General features: G+C 38.7%; 1 protein-coding gene across 6 annotated transcripts in view; it reads right to left on the reverse strand.

The window, feature by feature from the left end:
* Positions 1–27208, reverse strand: part of slc12a7b (solute carrier family 12 member 7b) — a 148623-nt gene that overhangs the window by 83308 nt on the left and 38107 nt on the right. Inside the window, exon 1 of one of the 6 annotated variants that reach the window (XM_062021520.1) lies at positions 9399–9582. The exons of the other annotated variants lie outside the window; for them this stretch is intronic. Within the exon in view, the coding sequence (XP_061877504.1) occupies positions 9399–9429 (31 nt within the window). The 5' untranslated portion in view covers positions 9430–9582. Of the gene's footprint in view, positions 1–9398; positions 9583–27208 lie in introns of those variants that run through there. 6 annotated transcript variants of the gene reach the window in all.

Below are 27208 nucleotides of genomic sequence, written 5' to 3' on the forward strand. Positions count from 1 at the left end.
TAATAGAGTATATATATGTCTTGTGTTTATTTACTGTTTTAGTCATTCCCAGCTGAATATCAGGTCCCACCCGCCTCTCACAGCATCTTCCCTATCTGAATCGCTTCCACTGCCCTCTAATCCTTCACTCTCACTTTCCTCATCCACGAATCTTTCATCCTCGCTCAAATTAATGAGGTAATCGTCGCTTTCTCGGTCCGAATCGCTCTCTCTGCTGGTGGCCATGATTGTAAACAATGTGCAGATGTGAGGAGCTCCACAACCTGTGACGTCACGCTACTTCCGGTACAGGCAAGGCTTCTTCATCAGCGACCAAAAGTTGCGAACTTTATCGTTGATGTTCTCTACTAAATCCTTTCAGCAAAAATATGGCAATATCGCGAAATAATCAAGTATGACACATAGAATGGACCTGCTATCCCCGTTTAAATAAGAAAATTTAATTTCAGTAGGCCTTTAATAACTGTTTAATAAATACAGTTTTGGTAAATTGACTTTGTTGTGATTTCCCTCTCTGCATGAAAGTTTAAAATAAGCATATATTAATGCAGTATGAACAAGAATGTTTTAATGTAGACACATAGAATCATCATACTGCTGTGATTATATGCATCAAGTGTTCATTCAAGGCTAAGGCAAAATATTGAGATATATATCGTGTATCGTGACATGGCCTAAAAATATCGAGATATTAATAAAAGGCCATATCGCCCAGCCCTAAGTCCAAGTACCTTGGGGTCTTGTTCACGAGTAAGGGAAGAGTGGATCGTGAGATCGACAGGCGGATCGGTGAAGCGTCTGCAGTGATGCACTGTATCTGTCTGTCGTGGTGAAGAAGGAGCTAAGCCGGAAGGTAAAGCTCTCAACTTACCCGTCAATCTACGTCCCTATCCTCACCTAGGGATGATGTTCAAAACCGGTTCTCCCGATTGTTTGATGAAAAAAGAACCGATTCCATGGATTCGAATCCCTTTTTGAGAACCGGTTCCCGTTATCGGAGCCACTATACCGTATTTTTGCGACCATAAGGCGCACCATATTAAAAGGCGCCGTGTCAGTTACGGGTGCTATTTCTGTATTTAACGCATAAATAAGGCGCAGCGTATTTTTGGGCGCAGGCATGGTTAAACATACACTAGCTTAAAACATACGCTAGCTTAAAACATAAGCTAGCATGCATGAACACTGTTTTAAAAAGGCAGCAGGAGTAAAGCTGAGTTTGGTTGTACTTTATTGAAGTATTTATCAATGTACTCACATTATTTTTTGATCAATTCTTATCCACAAATCTATCAAAGTCCTCATCTTCTGTGTCCGAAATGAACAGCTGAGCAAGTTCTCCATCAAACACTCCAGATTCCCTCTCGTCATTTTCAAAGTTAGTCTCGTTGTCCAATAGCATAGCAAGCTAGCACAACAGTAAAAGCAGACTTCTCTTGCCCCGTTGTGCGTATGGATTCGCTACCGTGCTGGTCCCCTCTTCTCCAGTGTGCTTCACCGGGATGTCGAAAGTGAGCGTCCACGTTGGTGATGTGTGGTCAGCAATTATTTTATTTACAACGCACATAGCAGCACTATGTGCTCACTGGGGGTGTGCCTTTAGCGTCCTCTCTCACCTGAAACCTTCACCCTATAACCTCAGTCACGTCCGCTTTTCCTCCATATAAACAGCGTGCCGGCCCAGTCATATAACATCTATGGCTTTTGGAACTCAGTGCACACACAACAACCTATCTGGATTCGATAAGAGATTCGATAATGAATCAGTTCTATAAGAGGATTCGATAATGGGCTCGAACTCGATAATTTCTTAACCAACATCATCCCTATCCTCACCTATGACCGAAAGGACAAGATCACGGGTACAAGCGGCCAAAATTAGTTTCCTCCGTCGGGTGGCGGGGCTCTCCCTTAGAGATAGGGTGAAAAGCTATGTCATTCAGGAGGAGCTCAGAGCAAAGCCGCTGCTCCTCCATATTGTGAGAAGCCAGATGAGGGGGTTCGGGCATTTGGTAGACTGCCCCCCGAACGTCTCCCTGGGAAATTGTTATGGACGCGTCCCACCGGTAGGAGACCGTCGGGAAGACCCAAGACACGGTGGAGAGACTATGTCTCCTAGCTGGCCTGAGAATGCCTCAGGATCCCCCGGGAAGAGCCGGACAGAGTAGCTGGGTAGAGGGAAGTCTGGGCTTCCCTACTTAGGCTGCTGTCCCCGTGACCCAACTTCAAATAAGCAGACAAAAATGGATGGATGGATGGACTTTAGGCTAGGCTTGGGTGATATATCGATACATTCAAGTGTTTTGTTGCAGACGAACAAAATGGATGTTTTTCTCTTCATCAGGCATAGTTTTTGCTCTCATGAGCTTCAGTAGCCCTCGCCTATACCCTTATTTCCTTAGTGGATATCCACAAGCCTGGCAAAACATGGTTAATGCTATTAGTAACGAGAGTGATACGCTTGTTCCAAAGAAAAGAAAAGTGTTATCAGCGCTTTAGAATTGCGACAACAAGCGTGAAACAAGCTGCAAAGTTTATTTAAAAAAGGCAGCAGCACAACAAACTGATTCCAGCATCTGAAACAGCATTAAACAAAGTGGGGGAAATCCAATGCAACTCTTTAAGAGGCAAACAAGACCGCAACAACAACAAACTCTTGCTAAAAATCAGCCTATTGTGGTGGAATTATTTACACACAAGGTAGCATGTATGATGATACAATGTATGATGAAAAAGGCGAACAATGCACAGAGTGATCACTAAAGCAGTCGCTCTGCACATCCAAACCGGACAGATAGTATAGCTTTGGTGTGAGCTACTTTAAACAAACACAGGACATGCATTGTTAATAATACGGAATGCTAACAGGTAAGAACACGGCTGCAACTTTTTACCAAGTTTTTACAGAACAACTTACGCCCGTGGTTTCAGCACTTTAAATTCCAGTTCTAATTTAGAAGAATTACCCAGGATGTGACAAGTATTTCCACAAAGTGGATGTGTTGTAGTGACCGTGTGACAACAATAGCAATGATGCGCGGAGGATCCTTCAGGTTACCGGTGAGTACTGTAATCTACAGTAGAACACACTTAAGGCTACAATATTTGGTGAAAGGAGTACAAAGATGACTATATGGATGTTATTCCATGTTTAGATAGCTCTAATTATGTTAAACTCATATTTAGAAGATTATAAACAGTTTATGTGTCAACAATGAAAATATTTGATTCATTAATAATAATTCTACTTCGCAGAAATTTGTTTATTGCAATAAACGAGGGATGACTCCAATACAAATTTTAAAAAGCCACCACACAGACCACAGCACACTCACACCACCATTCTTCTGTGTTGTATTGCAGCGACCATGCGGGAACTTTAAAGTTCTGGGCACTCCATGCCTAACCTGACTCTAGCCAGATCTTCGTAGTTTGCTGAGCTCCACACAAGGATCTGGGACTTCTCAATGGGAGATGTATTTCAGAAGGCGGGGCCTTGTAAAAAATCATTGTATGTGATTGGGTAAACCACTTGTCCGTTATCTTGAATGACGTGCTACAACCACTCACATTGAAATCAACCCGTGACGCTGATGAGAAATCCAAAACAGAACAGCCGACATATTGGATAACGACAGAGCAAAATGTTAGAGAACTTTTACTGAAACAACGCAGCAATGTCAGTAGACGATCAATGTCCTTTGTGAAAAGAAAATATGTGAATAAAAGGCTTCATTGGGAACAGCATTGTTTCAAATAAAATAAAGACACGTTATTGACAACTGTAGGGTTTTTAACTTACCATTTATACGTGACGTGAACCTCGTCGACAACGATTCCCACTATGTGATTCTGATACCCCTCTGATGTAAGCATGGTTCGCCATTTGTCGTTTAGCCATGACTCGGGACTACCGAATACGAGATGGGAACGTCCTTGGAGGATTTCGTTCTCGTTTCTTCCTCCCAGCTGCATGCCTGTTACCCCCAATAATCCAGCCTCACGGATCTGAACCTCTACCTGAGCAATCAGCGGGGAGACAATTATAACGACTGGGTTCTGCACTTCTCCCATTTCCTTGGTGGAGGGATTTGGTAAATCAAGCTCTTGCCAAACCCGGTCGGAAGAAGAGCCAAAACATCCTTGCCACCAATAAATGTCTTCAAAACCATTCTCTGTTCATCTTTTAAATAATTAATATTCGATAGATTTGACAAAACAGTTGCAATAGCAGAATCAATGTCAGCACATGACTCCTCGCTGCGTGCCGCCATTGTTGTTTGAATCAAACAGTCGCTTCGGCGCTACGTCACATCCATGAAATCCCGCCCGGCGATCCTGATTGGTTCATTATTTTTTCTATCTTGAAGGAGTTTGCATTGCCCTCGCATTGCAAAGTGCACAAAAACCTCACAAGTTTGTGAAGGTGAAAGGGGAACTGCACTTTTTTTTGCGCATCATCCCCAATCCTTATGTTGGACAAGAACATGTCTTTCCCTTTTCTGTGCGTTCTAAATGTAAAAAAACTGCAAGCACAAAGTATCTACCCAAGCAGGTAGGAGTGCACAAAGAAATCGATTCACATTTGAATCCAATTCTTATGCATCTCAACTGTAAATCGAGTCATGATTTTCAAAAATCTATTTAAAAAAATAAAAATAATAGACTAAAAAAATATTTTTCTTTACAAAAATGTATTCTCAAAAATACTTTTTGAATCGTCGAATCGTTAGGTGCCCAAAGATTCACACCCCTAAATGCAGGTAATAGGGATATGAGCTATTCTGCCTATAAAACACTCAACATCCACAAACCTCCAATGCTGTTTTGTATAAATGTTATATGCCTACCTGTATACGTAATGTAGTACCAGGCGCATTCATGATGACATGTAATATTTACAATATTTTGCTCATTTTAAACATTACCGAAACTACTTTCCTGGGCGTTTTAATTTCAATAAGGAAGATAAAACAGTCACAATTTCTGCACTCATTGGCAGGCCGATTGATGGGATGTTTTTTTTTGAGCTAGTAATTTTAGAGCAATCCTCCGTCCTCAAATAAAAAATGCTTCCTAGCAATGTTGCGATAATCTGCTGCGTTCCATTTGATTAACAAATTATGTTAGTATGTGCTTTTAAATATTTAGGATTTTTAATTGATGACCACTTGAGTTTTAAGGAGCACATTCAGTATGTTGTAAAAAAACTGAAACTTTTACTGGGATTTTATTATAGAAACAAGTCTTGCTTTTCTTTTACTGTGAAACAGAAATTTGTGGAAACAACCTTCTTACCTGTTATTGACTATGGAGATGTGTTGTACATGAATGCTACTGCTGGTTGTCTCCACAAGCTGGATAGTGTGTACCACGGTGCACAGAGATTTATCACCAACTGCGCTCCCCTTACTCACCATTGCGTATTATACTCAATGGTTAACTGGACATCTTTATGTGCTCGACGCCTCAATCATTGGTATGTTTTCATCTACAAAACCATTCTGGGTATCACTCCATCTTATCTGTCTTGTCTTTTAACAAAGCAACAAGGAAGTCACAATCTTCGTTCAATGAATGTTCTGCAATTTGTCGTCCCCAAAGTAAGAACTGAACTGGGCAAGAAAGCATTTAGGTTTTCAGCAGCGAAGGCTTGGAATAACCTACAATCGAATATTAAACTTCAAACCCTTGTTAGGTTGAATGAGTTTAAAGCTTCTGTGAAAGGACTGCAGTCTACCTTGTCTGTATGCACATGTGTTATGTGAGCAAGTTTTAATGTCGTAAATGTGATGTTTTATGTATTTGTTTACTGTTTTTAATGTAACCTTGCTGCTGCCCTCTTGGCCAGGTCTCCCTTGGAAAAGAGATCTTTGATCTCAATGGGATTTTACCTGGTTAAATAAAGGCTAATAATAATAATAATTAGGGCCGTAAAGTGTCAAGTATCAAGTTGGTAGTGTGTAGATTTTCGAAGTTGACCAACTTTCCGTTTTTTTGCCACAACCTTCTACTATACAGGTAAGATTGATTATTTATTTACAACCCAGAATCATTTTTTCCAAAGTCAAACGCAATATAGCAGAAGCAGAAGCTTCTTTATTTTATGGCGGGTCGCAACCAACGTTATTATCAGCTCACCAGTGGTCTTAAAGCAGTGTGTGTCACGATGCCCGATAAATAGTTTGGCGGTGTTGGCTTTTACAAACTCAATGATGCTGCAGCCTGGTTAATATGCAGGTCATGACATGTAAATGGAGTATTGTTGGCGGGTTTTGGATGTTTTTCAGAGTAAGCAATATACAGTAAAGGCCAAAAGTCTGGACACACCTTCTCATTCAACGCATTTTCTTTATTTTCATGACTATTTACATTGTAGATTGTCACTGAAGGCATCAAAACTATGAATGAACACGTGTGGAGTTATTTACTTAAGAAAAAAAGGTGAAATAACTGAAAACATGCTTTATATTCTATTTTCTTCAAAATAGCCACCCTTTGCTCTGATTACTGTTTTGCACACTCTTGGCATTCTTTCGATGAGCTTTAAGAGGTGGTCACCTCAAAGGGTTTTCACTTCACATGTGTCATAGTTTTGATGCCTTCAGTGACAATCTACTATGTAAATAGTCATAAAAAAATTTAAAAAACGCATTGAAATGAGAAGGTGTGTCCAAACTTTTGGCCTGTACTGTACGTTGATTGATCCTCATTTGCTGCATTGTTACCCATCTTTTACAAGGGTTTTTTATGTTTAGAATGCACACAAAAAAAAGACGTGTGCTCAGTAGAATTGTGAATGATGAGCAAAATTCCAAAAAAGTGCAATTCCCATTTAATTATATTTCATTAAAAAAAACTCAAACTGATGTACACTATGTCAGTGGTCCCCAACCACCGGGCCGTGGATCGATTGGTACCAGGCCGCACAAGATATTAAAAAAAAAATAAAATAAAAATAAATGTTTATTTTTTTATTAAATCAACATAAAAAACACAAAATACACTTACAATTAGTGCACCAACCCAAAAAACCTCCCTCCCCCATTTACACTCATTCACACTCATTCGCACAAAAGGGTTGTTTCTTTCTGTTATTAATATTTCTGGTTCCTACATTATATATCAATATAGATCAATACAGTCTGCAGGGATACAGTCCGTAAGCACGCAGGATTGTATTTTTTTATGACAAAAAAAAAAAAAAAATTTAATTACCTTACCCCACCCCCAACCGGTCCGTGGGACAAATTTTCAAGCATTGACCGGTTCGCAGTTACAAAAAGGTTGGGGACCACTGCACTACGTGACAGTTTGAAATGTTTAAGGCTTTTTAAAATTGTGTTCAGAATAGACTAAAGGTTCAGGGAAAGTAAATGCAAAAATGCACTTTCACCCCTTCTGACAAGCTACAACATAAGCAATATTGTTGCAAATTTTGCACAAAACCAACAAAAACTAAACGTTATAACTCTTTAGGAAGGATAGGAAGAATAACTCAAACAGGTTGGTGTACAGATGAATAAATAGATAAATAAGTTCTCAATAGTAATTCAGTGTAAACATTTCATTCTACCACTAAAAATAGCGCATTTACAGTAAGTATTGAGGAGCTCTGAAAAAAGATCTATTCAAACACATATCTGTCTCAAAATTCACCCTAATTATATTTATTTAAAAGTGAACAGTGTTTGAATACAGGACCAACACGACACACTAGAAATGTATAATCAGTTGTAATAATAACATCAGCTTGAATCTGTCCAGCCATCTTGTTTTTATACTGCGTGTCCTGCTCAGGGTTGTGAGGAAGCTGGAGCCTATCCCAGCAGACAAAAGCACACTACACACTGGACTGTTAGCCATGACCAAAAACTTTGGGAATGACTTAAATTGTATGTTTCAATACATTTACTGGTCCATTGTTTTCAGTATATAACAAACATCAAATATTGTCTTAAGAAACACTGAGGCAGCAGTTATTGAAACACCAAAAGTTAAGTTAGACCCAAAACAACACTTATTATACTTTACGTATCAGGGTGAATTGAAATGAAACATTGAACGATTCAAACATTACATAATAACATCAATATATTCTGTTCAATATAAAAAAAGGGGCCTACAAAACAAGTGATCAGAAACTTTAAAAAGAGATTTTCCTATTGCATGTATGTCCACTTTGAGTTGCCAACTAAAAGAAGTTCAGGCCTCTGGTACAGCAGATCTGCAATAACTATAGGTATGTATTGCAAACATACATCGTATCATAGAGCGTTGCATTATTTTGTATCTTAAAGATGGTCCTTTATTTAGACTAGAGGAGGCTATTGCTTGGATGGTGCGTAAACGTACAGTAAACTTTACTATAAGTGGATTATTTGACATATTCAATTCGTAAGAAAAACATGACACTATGTGAGATTAGAATTAATTACAATGTGTCTCATTCTTTTTAAATCATTCCCAAACATCTAAGGAATAAAGTGTGACACTTTACTTGACAGTCACTCAAATCAAATACCTAGTACAGTACAGTAGCTGAGGTGCAGATTAAAAGACCCACTGAATAGGTCAGGTTAGGTCAACTCTTAACATATTAGCTCTGTGCTCATCAGGTAGATGGAACATGAAGGATACCCTAATGGTTAGGTCAGCTTCTCTCGTCACTGTGGTAAATAAATGACCAGGCATCCTATTTATAACGACTAAGCTGCACTGTGACGAAGCTGTAAGCTGCCTAACGCTGCTAACGTTAGCTCCTGGTGCAATCTACACAACAAGGAAGGATGCTATAGGAGGGACAATAAAGTCAATATGACTTCCAGGTGAAAGGGTCAAAAACGAGTAGCATTAACATAACTTAGGAAGGATTTTAAAAAATATATATAATATACGCTATAATTTATTCATTAAAAAATTAGTTTAGAGAAAGTATGTAACACAGTGGATGTCCAGTATATACTGTAGCTGTGCAGTATGTAGAGGATTTAGATTGTCACTACAAAACAGATCAATATTTTTATCAAGACATCAAGTATCAGCACCAGTTCAGAAAGCTATTTACATCGGGATGGATGTAATCAAGATAAATGACTGGAAAGATGCAAAATAGTTTTTAAAGTTTGTTTTTAGTTTGTGAGCCAAATTAAAGCAAAGTGCATCTGTTAGTGGCACCGCAAAGATGTGTATTAATGAATTTCACTCATCAGGACCAACTAGCATACACAGTCAATGAAATACTTCAACCAAAAAATTAAAACACAGTGCACAGCCTAACAACCTCTAAATAAAACTAAATAGATAAAAAACACACTTAGTACTACACTAGCCAGCTCTTATATAAAAGTGAAAATGCAAAAATACGAAAGTGCCAAAGACTCAACAAATAAACTCACCCCTCCGACGAGAGCTTCCCCTCTGCTCCATTTTGAGGAGCGGGGCCAAAAATGGGTCTCAAGAGGAGGGGTCCTAACAGTGGTCCTTAGGGAACTCCAGTAATGAGGGCTCCGAAAGTATAGAGATAATGTTAGTGAGGTGCAGAAGTCAGGAATGCTGCCTGTGCTGTGTGGATAATGTGAGGATCAGCTATTCCTGTGAGAGTGTTTGTGTGTGTATGCATGTATGTGCGTGCGTGTGTGCGTGTGTGTGTGTGAGTGTGTGTAAAGTGGCCTGTGATGACGATGGCAGCGACAGTCATGCATCACAAAGCACCCTTGCCCTCCCCACCAGATTGGCACGCACGCCCTCGCGCACGCTTTCCCTTAACCTTGCTGAGCTTCTGATCCCTGCTACACACACTTTCACGCTTGATGTTTGTGTGAACACACACACACACACACACACACACACACACACACACACACACACACACACACACACACACACACACACACACACACACACACACACACACACACACACACACACTGAGTGGGAGGAGTAAAGAAAGTGACAGAAGCAGACAATGGCAGGAATGAGAGGAAGGATGTGTGGAATGGAATTAAATTAATTACATGGAATTAAACAAGAAGCAATTATTGGAATACATTTCTTTAATAACATATTTTATACTGTGGAACCTGCTAAAGTTAATTCCACTTATATTAAGTTTTCCTGTGGACCAACTAAGGATGTATCAATATGAATGTTTTATCATGGCTACTAAACAATATAAACTACTCCTAGAGCAAAATTTCGGAAAAGTTACTACACAGAACCAAAAAGGACTGTAGCCAGAGTCAATGCAGTCAAGATGATAGTGCTTCAGAGAGAAAGTTCCAGTGTCTACCCATTCTCATCCCTGGCACATGTTTCAAGAAACTAGACTCAATTTTACCATGCTGTATTTGAAATCATAAACAACCACGGTTACGCAAATAATTTCTACAGAGAGCAAAACATTAAAGATGGGATGGACCTTCCTAACTTTCAATCATTTTATTGGGCCGCTAATATAAACTGTTATAAATATATACATTTATAAATATAAATATAAACTGTCTTGTTCTTCTTTGGCACTTTGTTATAATTAAAAAAATGTATATGCCTGAATCACGTCTGTTCAGATACCTGCAAATAATTTCCCTAATAAACCCCTGGCATCGATTATGGATGATATTGTGTCACGTGACCCTACAAGAAAAGGGTCAATCTCACAAATTCTTGGAATTATTTCGACTAAAAGTTCCTTTTCACTTTCCAAAATTAAAAGGAATGAGAAAGTCCATCCATCCATTTTCTACCGTTGTCCCTTTCGGGGTCGCGGGAAAAGGATTGGCAAATAGAATTACCGTATTTTTCGGAGTATAAGTCGCACCGGACGAAAATGCATAATAAAAAAGGAAAAAAACATATACTGTATAAGTTGCACTGGAGTATAAATCGTATTTTTTGGGGAAATGTATTTGATAAAACCCAACACCAAGAATAGACATTTGAAAGGCAATTTAAAATAAATAAAGAATAGTGAGCAACAGGCTGAATAAGTGTACGTTATATGACGCATAAATAACCAACTGAGAATGTGCCTGATATGTTGACGTAACATATTATGGTAAGAGTTATTGAAATAACTATAACATATAAAACATGCTATACGTTTACCAAACAATCTGTCACTCTTAATCGCTAAATCCCATGAAATCTTATACGTGTAGTCTCTTACGTGAATTAGATAAATAATATTATTTGATATTTTACGGTAATGTGTCACACATAAGTCGCTCCTGAGTATAAGTCTTACCCCCGGCCAAACTATGAAAAAAACTGCGACTTATAGTCTGAAAAATACAGTAAGCTTCAAAATAAAAGCATGGGAGTATTAAAGGCCTACTGAAACCCACTACTACCGACCACGCAGTCTGATAGTTTATATATCAATGATGAAATCTTAACATTGCAACACATGCCAATACGGCCGGGTTAACTTATAAATTGCAATTTTAAATTTCCCGCCACACTTCCGGTTGAAAACGTCTAGATATGATGACGTATGCACGTGACGGAATCAGTTGATGCGGAAGTATTGGTACCCCATTAAATACAATACAAAAAAGCTCTGTTTTCATTTCAAAATTCCACAATATTCTGGACATCTGTGTTGGTGAATCTTTTGCAATTTGTTTAATGAACAATGGAGACTGCAAAGAAGAAAGTTGTAGGTGGGGATTGGTGTATTAGCGGCGGACTACAGCAACACAACCAGGAAGACAGAGATGGATAGCAGACGCATTAGCCGCCAAACTCACCTTAACTTCCTCCGTCTCGCCGACCGCATCTGTGATCGGGTGAAGTCCTTCGTCGCACCGTCGATCGCTGGAACGCAGGTGAGCACGGGTGTTGATGAGCAGATGAGGGCTGGCTGGCGTAGGTGGATAGCTAATGTTTTTAGCATAGCTCTGTGAGGTCCGGTTGCTAAGTTAGCTTCAATGGCGTCGTTAGCAACAGCATTGTTAACCTTCGCCAGGCTGGAAAGCATTAACCGTGTATTTACATGTCCCTGGTTTAATAGTATTGTTGATCTTCTGTCTATCCTTCCAGTCAGGGATTTATTCATTTTGTTTCTATATGCAGTAGAGCACGATGCTATCACGTTAGCTCCGTAGCTAAAGTGTTTCGTCGATGTATTGTCGTGGAGATAAAAGTCACTGTGAATGTCCATTTCGCGTTCTCGACTCTCATTTTCAAGAGGATATAGTATCCGAGGTGGTTTAAAATACAAATCCGTGATCCACAATAGAAAAAGGAGACAGTGTGGAATCCAATGAGCCAGCTTGTACCTAAGTTACGGTCAGAGCGAAAAAAGATATGTCTTGCACTGCATCTAGTCCTTCACTCTAACGTTCCTCATCCACAAATCTTTCATCCTCGCTCAAATTAATGGGGTAATCGTTGTTTTCTCGGTCCGAAACTCTCTCGCTGCTGGTGTAAACAATAGGAAAATATGAGCAGTCCTTCCCCTGGTGTCGTCACGCTACTTCCGGTAGGGGCAAGGCTTTTTTTTATCAGATACCAAAAGTTGCAATCTCTATCGTCGTCGTTCTCTACTAAATCCTTTCAGCAAAAATATGGCAATATCGCGAAATGATCAAGTATGACATATAGAATGGATCTGCTATCCCCGTTTAAATAAGAACATTTCATTATAGTAGGCCTTTAAAGTAAAAGAAAAAGTGAAGTGAAGATAATTATATTTATATAGCGCTTTTCTCTAGTGACTCAAAGCGCTTTACATAGTGAAACCCAATATCTATGGGGCGGTATAGCTCGGTTGGTAGAGCGGCCATGCCAGCAACTTGAGGGTTCCAGGTTCGATCTCCGCTTCTGCCATTCTAGTCACTGTCGTTGTGTCCTTGGGCAAGACACTTTACCCACCTGCTCCCAGTGCCACCCACACTGGTTTAAATGTAAGTTAGATATTGGGTTTTCACTATGTAAAGAGCTTTGAGTCACTAAAGAAAAGCGCTATATAAATATAAATCGACGATAAAGTTCGCAACTTTTGGTCGCTGATAAAAAAAAGCCTTGCCTGTACCGGAAGTAGCGTGACGTTACAGGTTGTGGAGCGCCTCACATCTGCACATTATTTACAATCATGGCCAGCAGCAGCGAGAGCGATTCGGACCGAGAAAGCGACGATTACCCCATTAATTTGAGCGAGGATGAAAGATTTGTGGATGAGGAAAGTGAGAGTGAAGGATTAGAGGGAAGTGGAAGCGATTCAGATAGGGAAGATGCTGTGAGAGGCGGGTGGGACCTGATATTCAGCTGGGAATGACTAAAACAGTAAATAAACACAAGACATATATCTACTCTATTAGCCACAACACAACCAGGCTTATATTTAATATGCCACAAATTAATCCGCATGACAAACACCTCCCCCCTCCCGTCCATATAACCCACCAATACAAATCAAACACCCGCACAACACACTCAATCCCACAGCCCAAAGTACCGTTCACCTCCATAAAGTTCATACAGCACATATATTTCCCCAAAGTTACGTACGTGACATGCACATAGCGGCACGCACGTACGGGCAAGCGATCAAATGTTTGGAAGCCAAAGCTGTACTCACGGTAGCGCGTCTGCTTTCCAAATCAAAGTCCTCCTCGTTGTGTTGCTGTAGCCAGCCACTAATACACCGATCCCACCTACAGCTTTCTTCTTTGCGGTCTTCATTGTTCATTAAACAAATTGCAAAAGATTCACCAACACAGATGTCCAGAATACTGTGGAATTTTGCGATGAAAACAGACGACTTAATAGCTGGCCACAATGGTGTCCCAATATGTCCGCACAATCCGTGACGTCACGCGCAAACGTCATCATACCGAGACGTTTTCAGCAGAATATTTTGCGGGAAATTTAAAATTGCACTTTACTAATCTAACCCGGCCGTATTGGCATGTGTTGCAATGTTAAGATTTCATCATTGATATATAAACTATCAGACTGCGTGGTCGGTAGTAGTGGGTTTCAGTAGGCCTTTAAATGTATATTATTTAATATTAATAGAGAACAAGAAAACTAAGATAATTTACTTTAATAATGTTATCAAATACTTATTTTCCCATTTAAATTTACTTTTATAAAATCGAAAACATTTATGGTTTTACCTGTTATTTGTATGTGAAGTATATGCACCTGTATTTCTTAATGAAAACGTACTTTGTTTTAAAAGTAAGATCACCCTCTTTTTTTCTAAATACCCAGTTTGGAGACACTTTTGAACTTAGATATGTAATCCTCCATCTTGGCAGTCCCATTCGTTCATTCATCAGAGTATTAAAATATACTATTGTATCTGAATTACTAAAAAAACTAAACAAAAACTGTCTTTCTCTCTGAAAAGAGACAGTAGTAACAGGCACCTGCTGGCTCACGTATGTCCCCCTCTTCATGGTCACAGTACTACAGTGCCTTTCAGTTTGATTTGTCTGTATTTAGAGTTTAAATATCAATAATAATGATGTCCCACTTACATAAACAATTACAAAGACAGTAGATTCCACAGTGTAGAAAGTTGTAGTTTAAAAATATTTGTGCCAAATTATATTGACATGCTGACAAACAAAAATAGCCAGTAAGCCAGGCCTACATCATTAGTCTTAGCTAAATTCTGACTTCTGAGGGCACTCGGATACTCTTTAGCTTGTTTGCACACTAAGCAGCTAAAAACGTCAATATAATCTAATGTTAGATTTATGCACTGTGTATGATAAAAAAAAAGTGAGAATTTAATCATTTTTACTAACAAAATTATTTTTTTAAAGATCGCAACTACCGGTATACAGAAAACACATTTATAACAGTTTATAGGACAAATAATATTTATTTTATATTATTAGTTTTTAAATTTTTCATCACGACAAGGCTCTACCTCACCTGCCTCCCTAGAACATATATCCTTGGTAATAGCAGTTCTCTACACATTAATTTATTTGTTGTGGCCCGCCACAGACACATTTGGCGCTCATCCCTCGTAAACACATTATAATGGGACTGTTTGCTAGTGTAGTATGTCATTCCAGCTCTGTACAGTAGATGGTTGTTGTTGTTGGTTTGAATTTATTTCAAACATGTATGCAATTACAAGTGATATATCATATAGTTTACACATTTACATTTCTCTTTACAACATATCTGTGTCATAACTTTGTTACAACATACCTCATACACAACAATCTAACAGAGAATGGGTTGCCAATTTATATTTAGTGAGTATTCAGTATTGTGCAAATTAGGGTATGATGTCAACCCGCTTAATTTTGCCCCAATTTACTTCAAGATACAATCATTCAGCAATTAAAGTTAAACAATGTAATTCTCAATGATCAACTGAACGATGTAAGGGCAACCCTAATAAAAACATTATTGAATAGCTGAAAATGCAATACAATAATCAAGTTCTAATATTAGAGTACCCACATTTGTGACAATGTTGTCCTTCAAAGTGAACAAAGAAAACATCTATCATATACTGTAAAATCAATATACATTTTTTTTGGAGTGAGCAGTCTCATCGACTATGTCATTTTAGGGTGGCATACTGCAGATGGACAATCAATGGGTCCAACAGTAAGCACTTAAGACAGTACTTTGCAAGATGTTAAAAAGACACGCAATTTCAGCAGATAATACAAGGGACAATGAAAGCGTTTAAAACTGTTTTTAAAAACAATAATGCATGTGCCTCTCTTCCTGTAAATTGCTTTGGAAGGCTAAACCACAAAGAGCAGGTTCAGCACCTAAGCAACAACTCCGAACCAGACCAACAAACAAGTTATAGTCATAACTTGAAATTCAAAGTTCCTAAAGACTGTAAATATATTTTATATGTATAATTTCAATTACTGTCATTTTAACTCAGTCAAACTAAATCGATTTGTATGACTAAAGCTGAAATACACGTCAAAAAACGTCAAACTAAAATAAAAACGGCTGAACAAAAAATTAATACAGCACTACAATGCAGTTCACAGCATATACAGTATTGATGTCGGGCAAAAAAGTATTAATAATCAGTGTATAAACGCTTTGGAAATTATGTCCTCACGTACACAGAAACAAAAATGTGGGCCAAACCCAACTATCTGAATCAATACAATACAGTTCACACCAAATACAGTATTTCTGTAGTGCAATTTCCAAAGTATTAATAATCAGTGTATAAACGCTTTGGAAACGATGTCCTTGCTTTGCATACATTATCACGTAGACAGAAACAAAATGTGGGCCAAACCCAACTATCTGAATACTTGAAGAACTCAGCCTTTGTTTTAGCCGCCCATTAATCTGTCTAAGAGCATGTGAAGTGGGCTCTAATTACTTAACCAGATTAGGCTAATCCTGAACTTTTTATAAAACACAAGTCACAACGGGGCTACAACACCATGGATAGGTTGAATGTGGACTTGTGCTGCAGTCAACGATCTTGTCTTTCCCTGCCAGCTGGCTGTTAAGGTAATGGTAAATGGTAAATGGGTTATACTTGTATAGCGCTTTTCTACCTTCAAGGTACTCAAAGCGCTTTGACACTATTTCCACATTCACCCATTCACACACACATTCAAACACTGATGGCGGGAGCTGCCATGCAAGACCCTAACCACGACCCATCAGGAGCAAGGGTGAAGTGTCTTGCTCAAGGACACAACGGACATGACGAGGTTGGTAGAAGGTGGGGATCGAACCGGGAACCCTCAGGTTGCTGGCACGGCCACTCTCCCAACACTCTTAAACATGAACAAAGGCCTTAAAGTGAAAAAATCTTTCAAAAGTACAGCTCAGGTTTTGGTTAACTTGCAATAATGTGTCACTTCAATTCATATTACCAGTCACTGTGAAACTGTACTGTCCTCCCTATCATGTGTGAAAATCAACAGATCATCATCACCACCAGACTGACAGATGTGTGAAGGCTTGAGCTTTAAGAGGGGCGATCAAATCCTACCGTACGAAGGATTAATGGTATCAAGCTGCACTTGGTTTGATTTCTGCAGTGTGTATGTGTGATGCACTTAATGATATCCCAAAGTAAAGAACACAGTTATGTAACATGAGTTTGTAGGAGTGTGCTGGTATATGTTCATGGTTGTAATGTAGTTTCCATAAACATGAACTGTGTGATTCTCTAAATCATCACCATTTTCATGATCTATTTAGCGTGACCATTTTTGGATGATTGTGGAGTAGGAGTAGTGGGAGGACACCGGGAAAAAAACTCACTGCAGGTGTGATTTATAAGAAGAAGAGTGAGGGCAAGTATGTGCAGCATGTTTTCATAAATCAGATTTATTTTTTGCGTACGTGCATTACACACATTCTGAGATGTGTGTAATGTTAGAATACACACTTTTAAAAATGGGGCCCCTGGTGTGCCACAGAATAAGACGATGTAAGAGGAATCAGTGACTATGTTTCCATGCACTAAATTAGTCTGATTTCTCAAATAATTTGGCTCAAAATAAGCGTTCTACAACCCATGGAAACACCTTAATCGGATCGTGTTTGGCTTTTGAGAAGTCAGACAAACGCACCTAGATTATGCGATTGAAAACCAGATCTCTCGGCTGGGCTGCACAATCAATTGATGTCGAATCGACATCAAGGTTTTAATTAGTGTGAGGTTTAATTGGTGCAATAACTTACAGTAACCGCAATAGGCGGAGGTTGTTGGGGTTTTCTTTCTCTGCATTAAGAAGACGTAGTAAGAGGAATCAGTGACTATATTTCTATGCACTAAGTAAATCTGCTTTCTCAAATAATACTTTTGAGTGACAGACATGTTCACCAATCAGAATTGTTGAGCCTTGTGTTTCTTAGTCCCTCATTTCAAACAGAGAGAAAGAGGTCTCACTCTGTGCATTGCTCTCAGCACCTGAACTCGTTAACTGAACGCAGTGAGTCCTCTTTTCAGTCATCCACAATCTTTGTGTCGGTAGGCGGAGAGTGACTCAGCGCCAGCTTTACACACACAGAAATCACAGACAGAGAGCCTCGCGACTCGCTAGTGAGAAATTCCGCAAAGCAACAAAAATTTGGATATTTAAACTTCGAATTGGATGGGCAATATGAGCCCATCAACACAGACGAATGAGCGAAAATGCGGTGATGGCAACAACAAAAAAACACAACACGACCTAGTTCTTCCGCAGTTATAATTTTTTCAATTTATCGTCACATTCCTACTTAACATAAAAGGGCAGAGGTCCTTAACTAAAATTCAAAAAGGTCCAGATAAATAACATTTCCTCATGCAAAGGTCCAGGAACTGGACTGGACCATACATGCCCTATTATAAAAAGAGCAGGTTGGATCTTGGTGAGATGGCTCAATTCTTTAATCGTCGATGTCCGAATTGCAATGCACCTAAAATCGATTATTTCCCCTACCTCTAGTGATAGTTATGATTTATTTGTTTCAGACTTGTTTGACTAGTGACATTACGGTTTTTTCTTGCCCTGATGTGGGATCTGAGCCGAGGATGTCGTTGTGGCTTGTGCAGCTCTTTGAGACACTTTGGTATTTAGGGCTATATAAATAAACTTTGATTGAATGATTGAAGGAACATCACATGGTTACACTTGCATAATTCAAAATGGATGGATGAAACTTACAGTATGTCAAAAGGAGCAGGAAGAAGCAAATCTTAAATCTAATCCTAACCCTTCTCCATGTTGTTTACTGATAATTCATTCACAACATAACTTTTACAGGTTTCACTTCTCTCTCGTCTGTCTCTGCTTTCAAAAATGCCATGTTTGCCGCCTGGAATGCACAGATTTGATTGGCTGAGCAGTATCATGTCAGCTGGCAATTGGTCAGTGTATTACCTGATCCAATGAACCAGTACCGTAAGTCTATAAAAGCTGTGCCAGTCAAAATAGAAGCTCAAAATACTTCAATAATTCTGAGTACGGAATCCGACCGCGGCCCGCCATTTGGCGATCCCTGTACCTACTTACAAAATGAAAATTTCATATCATGGTTATTGCGACCAAAACTATCATCATAGTATTGTAGACAGTATTGTTGAATGTGCTCAAATAAGTACTTATACAAGCACTGAAATAATTTAATCTAGTTTTATTTAGAAATAAATAAATACACAATGTACTTTTCTTGGTAGAAAAAACATTACATTTTGTTAAGAAGCCCTTTTTTATCATTTTAATAGGTTTTCTCTCTTTTGTTATTTGTATAGGTTATTTTTAGGATAAAGGCAAATCCCGTTTATGTGACGTCATGCAGGTTCACTTCTTGTTGTAGACACCTTCGTGTATGGATATTCATATTTATCACTGTGTTCTAAGAGAGTACCGCCTGCAGGTTCAATGTAAACAGTTGAATATCTTAGTCATTCAGACAGTAATGTGTTCATAAAAGTTTAGATTGTGGTATGGCGTTTGTAACGGGGAAAAAGGTTTATGTGTCTTGTATTCCTACTAGCATTTAAGCTAAATTGCAATTAGAGTGCTAATTTGCTTCTCAAGTAAATAAACCATATTACCCATTGTTGAGAAACACGGTTATTAACCACGGTTTTAGGATCATTTTAATTTGAAACGGTAACTCTAACCGTCCGGAGTTTTACAGCGGTTTATTATTAATATCGTTAATCGTTCAATCCCTATGGACATTAGATGAATGACCCATTAGACTCTCAAATTCTATACAAACAAAAGAGGTCAACTATATATGTCAACCTCGAATGAAGCAGACAATGTAACGATAAACAATATAATGATAAACCGCGGTAAAACTCCAAGGTTAATATTACCGTTTGAATTAAAATGATCCAAAAAACATGATTGATAACACTGTGATAAACTCAAGGCCCAGTGACACTGCTGCTCTATTGGAGAAGCAAGCTAGTATTAGCTATCCTAAATGCTAACATGAATACAAGAGACATTAACCTCTATCACCATTAAAAAAAACAACATTCACCAATCTAAACTTTTATAAACACATGACTGTCTGAGCAGCTAAAATAACATTGAACCTACAGGCTGTGCTCTCCGAGCAGAGTAATCCATCTACACTCAAAATAATACAACAGGAAGTGAATTTGCATGACGTCACATAAACCAGACATGACGCTTCAAACACCGGTTCTTTTTGTATTATTACAAAATCACAAAAACTTTTACAAATTAAAACAGAGGAAGCTACGTCATATTTAAACACTCAAGTAAAAATTATATGGCTTGTAAGTAGCCAGAACAATATTATTATATAAAATTTGTATTCTGCCAAGTAAGTATATTGTGTATTACCGTGATAATTTTGGTGAGAATAACTGTGATACTACATTTTCATATCGTTACATTCCTAGCAAACACATTTTAGTGAGAAGAACGCAAAGGACAAGACTGGAGGAGTTGGTGCACATAGACAGGGTTTCAACATAAAAAAGGCTAACTTGGACTACATAAAACTAAAGCCCTGTGGGAAAGTTTAGTTAAAATAAATCATTTATTTATGATACTCCTGGGTGTATGCAAACTTCTTACTGTGAATTCCAGACCTTGACATACAGGACTGTCTCAGAAAATTAGAATATTGTGATTAAGTCCTTTATTTTCTGTAATGCAACTAAAAACATGAAAATGTCATACATTCTGGATTCATTACACATCAACTGAAATATTGCAAGCCTTTTATTATTTTAATATTGCTGATTATGGCATACAGCTTAAAAAAACTCAAAAATCCTATCTCAAAAAAAATTCATATTTCCTCAGACCAAGTAAAAAAAAAAGATTTATAACAGCAAAACAAAATCAAACATTTGAAAATGTCAATTAATGCACTCAGTACTTGGTTGGGAATCCTTTTGCACTGATTACTACATCAACGCGGCGTGGCATGGAGGCAATCAGCCTGTGGCATTGCTGAGGTGTTATGGATGCCCAGGATGCTTCAATAGCGGCCTTTAGCTCATTTGCATTATTGGGTCTGGTGTCTTTCAGCTTCTTCTTCACAATACCCCACAAATGCTCTATGGGGTTCAGGTCAGGGGAGTTGGCAGGCCAATCGAGGACAGTAATGCCATGGTCAGTACACCAGTTACTGGTGGTTTTGGCACTGTGGGCAGGTGCCAGATCATGCTGGGAAATGAAATCATCATCTCCATAGAGCTTTTCAACAGATGGAAGCATGTAGTGCTCTACAATCTCTTGGTACACAGCTGCATTGACTCTGGACTTGAAACACAGTGGACCAACACCAGCAGCTGACATGGCTCCCCAATGTTTTTAGTTGCATTACAGAAAATAAAGGACTTTATCACAATATTCTAATTTTCTGAGACAGTCCTGTACATGTATATACTGCAGTATACTGTAGGTCTCAAAACTTTTACTATGAAAGCCAAAGCAGCAGGCAGTGTCTAAGTCAATAAAAACAACTGCTTTTATTGTGTTTACTAAAACATGTAACTAGGCCTGGGCTGATAGTCAATAAATCTATTAATCAAACAATAAATGAAAATGTACTCGATAAATTTGCTGTCATCAATCAATTGTAATGTCTGTGTGCGTTTGTTTTCTTTCTATATCGCTTTTGAACAGGGTGAAAGAGACTTTACCGTATTTTCCGGACCATAGGGCGCACCGGATTATAAAGCGCACTGCCGATGAGCGGGTCTAATCAGGTCTATTTTTATACAAAAGGTGCATCGGATTATAAGGCGCATTAAAGGGGTAATTTTATTTTATTTAAAAAAAAATTTAAACACTTCTTTGTGGTGTACATAACATGTAATGGTGGTTCTTTGGTCAAAATGTTGCATAGATTATGTTTTACAGATCATCTTCAAGCCGCTTTCTGGACAGTTGCTTCAGGATGTGCCATTTTGTGGGCGGTCTTATTTACGTGGCTCACCTTCTGCAGCGTCTTTTCTCCATCATCTTCATTGTAGCAGTGTAGCGTGCAAGGACGGGAGTAAAAGAAGTGTCAAAAGATGGAGCTAACTGTTTGATTGACATTCAGACTTTACTTAAATCAATAACGGAGCAGGATCTCCTCATCCGTGGCTCACTAGTCCAACAACACAGCTGGAAATGTGTCCCTTGAAAAACCGTCCGACCGGAACTGAAGTTCCTTGGGTGAATAATGTAAACTCACTACACCGGTATGTTTTAGCGCTTTCATGGCGAGTTTACTGACAGATATAAATGATAAATGATAAATGGGTTATACTTGTATAGCGCTTTTCTACCTTCAAGGTACTCAAAGCGCTTTGACAGTATTTCCACATTTACCCATTCACACACACATTCACACACTGATGGAGGGAGCTGCCATGCAAGGCGCTAACCAGCAGCCATCAGAGGCAAAGGGTGAAGTGTCTTGCCCAAGGACACAACGGACATGACTAGGAAGGTAGAAGGTGGGAATTGAACCCCAGTAACCAGCAACACTCCGATTGCTGGCACAGCCACTCTACCAACTTCGCCACGCCGTCCCCATATAAGTAAAAACTTTACACAACTTTGTATTAGAAATGGTAACAGCAGAGGATTAACATCCCATAACAAGACGATAGATAAAAATAAGAAGCTTATCGACTACGGTGTCGACACGGACTACAAAGGCGGAAGCGTGCACATTTTCAGGACTTATGCAGATCCCAAATACAGATCAGCCGGTATTAAAAAGGTAAGAAAAGTTGCTTTTGTCGTTTACTTGAGTCATATTGCAGTCTACACGTATCTCTTATGTGTGACTACCATCATATTGTAGTCTACACATTAAGGCTGAAACAACGCGTCGACGTAGTCGACGTCATCGGTTACGTAAATACGTCGACGCCGTTTCTGTGCGTCGACGCGTCGCATATTTACGTCACACTACCGTCATGGCGAAGCGCAAAGCAGACGATCAAAGCAGACGATGCGAGCGGTGCTAGCGAGGGGGAAAAATCACGCCAAAAGTCGTCAAAAGTGTGGGAGTATTTCAATAAACGGCCTAATAATGTTGTTGTATGCACACTGTGTCGAGCGGAAATGGCCTATCATAGCAGCACAACGGCTATGAACAAACATTTGAAAAGAAAACCATCAACTAGTCAATCGTCCGCGTGAGCATACGTTGTCATCATTACACAAAAACATGAATGTGTCATTTGTATCTGCTAGGGGTGTAACGGTACGTGTTTTGTATTGAACCGTTTCGGTACGGGGCTTTCGGTTCGGTACGGGGATGTACCGAACGAGTTTCTAAGCTAAAGCTAAAGTCTTAACAAGCTGCTTTGCTCCTTCTGCCTCTGTCTCAGCACGCAGCATTGTCCCACCCACACAACCATCTGATTGGTACACACAAAGCATTATCAGCCAATCAGCAGTGCATATTCAGAGCGCATGTAGTCAGCGCTTCAGCGTGGAGCAGATAGGTGTTTAGCAGGTGAGCATCAGGCAGTGGACTCTCCCCAAATGATAATAAACACCTCCCAGTCAACTACTAGTAACATCACTATGAGCCCGTTGACCTTCTAGAAACTTAAACTGCAGCTCAGCTCACTTGCAGTCCTGGCTTGAGGTGAAGGCTAATTAGCTCTCAGTTCCAGCCACATCGACCCCTTCTGAGCGCCTATTTTCAGCTGCTGGGAATATTGTAAACAAGAAAAGAACCAGAGCATGTACACATGCTAACCTTTCTTCATTACAACGGTTAGTCACTCACTGGAATGAGTAGAATTGGTTATTGTGTACTGTGTTGGACTGGATGTTTATTTTGCACATTTTAAAAGCAATACTTAATGTTTACAGTGCTCCAGAATATTTAGATTGGCACTTTTTTGTATTGGATGTTTATCTTTATTTTTGCGCATTTTAGCAAATAAGCAATACTTTCACTTTTGTTGAAATGTTTACACTGTTGTTACAGAATATTTCGTTTTGCACTTTTTTGTATTGGATGTTTATCTTTATTTTTGCACATTTTAAAGCAAAATAAGCAATACTTTTACTTTTGAAATGCTTATACTATTGCAGAATATTAAGATTTGCACTGGATGTTGACTTTTATATTTGCACATTAAAAAGCAAATAAGCTACTTTTAATTTTGTTAAATGTTAAAAGTTTTAAATGTTTACATTGTTACAGAATATTTAGTCATGTTGTTGTCAATGTTGACTGAGTGGCCATACTTCTTTTTTTTTTGTAAATAAAAGCCATGCCTTTTGAAAAAACTGGCCTACATTTATTTTTTCATCTTCATTTTGAATAAAAAAATAATCGGTAAAAGGAAAAATAATCTATAGATTAATCGAAAAAATAATATATAGATTAACCGATTAATCGAAAAAATAATCTATAGATTAATCGATAGAAAAATAATCGTTAGCTGCAGCCTTACTACACATATATCTTATGTGTGACTGCCTTCTACTGGTCACACTTATCATTTCACTATGTACCAAATAAAATAGCTTCAAGGTCGGTAAGCACAACCAAAATTATTCCGTACATTAGGCGCACCGGGTTATAAGGCGCACTGTTGAGTTTTGAGAAAATGAAAAGGATTTTAAGTGAGCCTTATAGTCCTAAAAAATATGGTACGCTGTGCATCGCTCTCAGCACCTGAGCGTTTTTATTCAACAGCAGAATTAAATAAACTGCATGAATCCTCCAGTCAATCATCCACAATCTTTGTCTCAGTGGGCGGTGGCGTGACCGCTAAATTACAGTACACACTCAGGATGCACGGACAACATTTCGCTAGTTGCTACTCGCTAATGAGAAGCACAGCATGGTAATAAAAATTAGGAGAAGAAAAGATGATTGCAAACCAAATGTCTAGTGTCGTGTCTTGTCCAGCTTAAAAGAAGTGACCAACATCACCCCATCAACACAGACGAAGAAACAAGTATGCTCAATTTGTTGGAAAGTGATGGCATCAAAAAAACTGCATGATGTTCAATATTTATTGAAGTGCAATTTTTGCTAACAGAGATTAAAAGTCTATATTACTTTCGTCTGTTTACTTATTTAGAATACTTAAAAGTTATTGACCTTCCAATTACAATGGTAAAAAATACTAATGAGAAAGAAAAATTATTATTATGTATTGTGATTACATTAGTGCCTAAGCCCCAACCCAGCTCTGTCATTTTTGTCGACATTGTTGTGCTTTTAAAAAGGTTGAATTCAGCAGCAGTTGAATCACACGACCAGTATTTTTAGACTAAAACGAGTGATGGGTACAAAGGCTAAACCATAACTACAGTAGAATAGGGAAACCAGACCAACGTTAAGGAAGTTAGACTGGAAGAACTGTGTCTATGTACTGTGTGCATGCATCATGGCGGTGGTGTCTCACCTCCCCCCACACAACCAACAGGACGCCAGCCAACAGGATAATCAATAGCAGTAACTGCTTTATAACAAGCAGGCCAACATTATATGCTTTCAGACCCTCCCTTCCTCAAGCCAGTACTCTTCTCATGACAACATACTGTACTTTTGTACAGTACATGTTATTGATAGCTGGAAACAGGGTATGTAGTTTTAGTCATCCTATGAAAATCCTTTGGGACATGACACTCCCACTGTTAGTTTGGTTCTAAGCATTCAGCAGGACTACTCTAAACAGTCAGAATAAAATAGCTCTCTCACACCAGGATTCTGTAAAAGTCTCAACCAGCATGAAGCCGCAATTGTGGCACAACCAAAGCACACATTAAGTACTCAGATCAATCTAATGAAAGTGCTTTAACAGCTTCATGAGCAACAATCTGACCAAATAGGTTAGATGAGAGTTTGTTAAAAACATATGGCAGTCATTTTCCTGAGAAACAACAGGTTTCGTGGGCTGTTGTAACAAAACAGCATCTATGGAAACAATTACACAACTAACCACACGTTAATAGGGCGGGACTTAATAAGCTAAAAAAATGCAATTAAACTCAGTTCACAAAGGGTTTCATTTGAGTATGAGGTCTGAAAACTGTAGTGTATTTAGTGTATTAACCCTTAAAAGAGTTGGAATGTGCGTCATGAAGGAGTTTGGATCCAGTAAGATGTTTGTATAACTGCATTTGTATCGTGCATTACACACCATCTATTACACAGTCATCCGTTTATGATAAAAGTAACATTCATCACATTATTCTTCATCAAAATTCACTACTATATTCTTCATTCCTAAATAATCTGTTATTTCTGCTATTACTTAGTAATGAATAAGTTGGTTAGTAACACACAACATTTACACCGCTACATTTACTTGTATAACTTTTTGGATAAATTGCACTTCTCAGTGTAGTTTTAATGCATGCGTGTCAAACTCTGGCCCGCGGGCCAAATTTGGCCCGCCGTGTAATTTCACTTGGCCCTTGAGGCGATATCAAATTAACACTAGAGCTGGCCCGCCGGGGTTTGGTGGTAGCGGGGGTGTATTTTGTAGCGTCCCGGAAGAGTTAGTACTGCAAAGGGTTCTGGGTATTTGTTCTGTTGTGTTTATGTTGTGTTACAGTGCGGATGTCCTCCCGAAATGTGTTTGTCATTCTTGTTTGGCGGCTTTGTTCAGTTTTAAATTTTGGCCCACTCTGTATTTGAGTTTGACACCCCTGTTTTAATGTAACATACTTTTTACTTTTGCTTGAGTATTTCTTTAAAGAACAAACACTTATTTTACTACGTTACATTGAGTTTCATTCCGATCGCTACATGTATTCACAATCTACTGATTACTGCTTTGATTGATTGATTGAAACTTTTATTAGTAGATTGCACAGTTCAGTACATATTCCATACAATTGACCACTAAATGGTAACACCCGAATAAGTTTTTCAACTTGTTTAAGTCGGGGTCCACGTAAATCAATTCATGGGAAGATGTATTCATTAGGCTCATTGAGAGACTTCTGTCACATCTTTCACCATTCCAATGTAAGCACTACTAATGTTTGACTCCATTTCACCAATCAAACAAAGTCTTGCAGTGACACAACCCCACTCAAACAACACACTATCATGTTATCGTGTATTTGTAATTGGAGTGACGGAGCCCTCTACGTCACATCCTTTTTACATATTCCATTACTCAATCGCAACTTCTGAGTGATTCAGCATGTTTCTTTTCTCGTCATTCACCAAATTTTGTCTATTTTGCTTTCTTAATATGGGTCTAAAAAAGCCAATAAACCAGCTTGGAAAGAAGAAGGGAATCGCTGTGGACTTAGACTTAGAG

Source organism: Entelurus aequoreus, linkage group LG15 (genome assembly GCF_033978785.1).
Source record: "Entelurus aequoreus isolate RoL-2023_Sb linkage group LG15, RoL_Eaeq_v1.1, whole genome shotgun sequence".
NCBI classification, from domain to species: Eukaryota; Metazoa; Chordata; class Actinopteri; order Syngnathiformes; family Syngnathidae; genus Entelurus; species Entelurus aequoreus.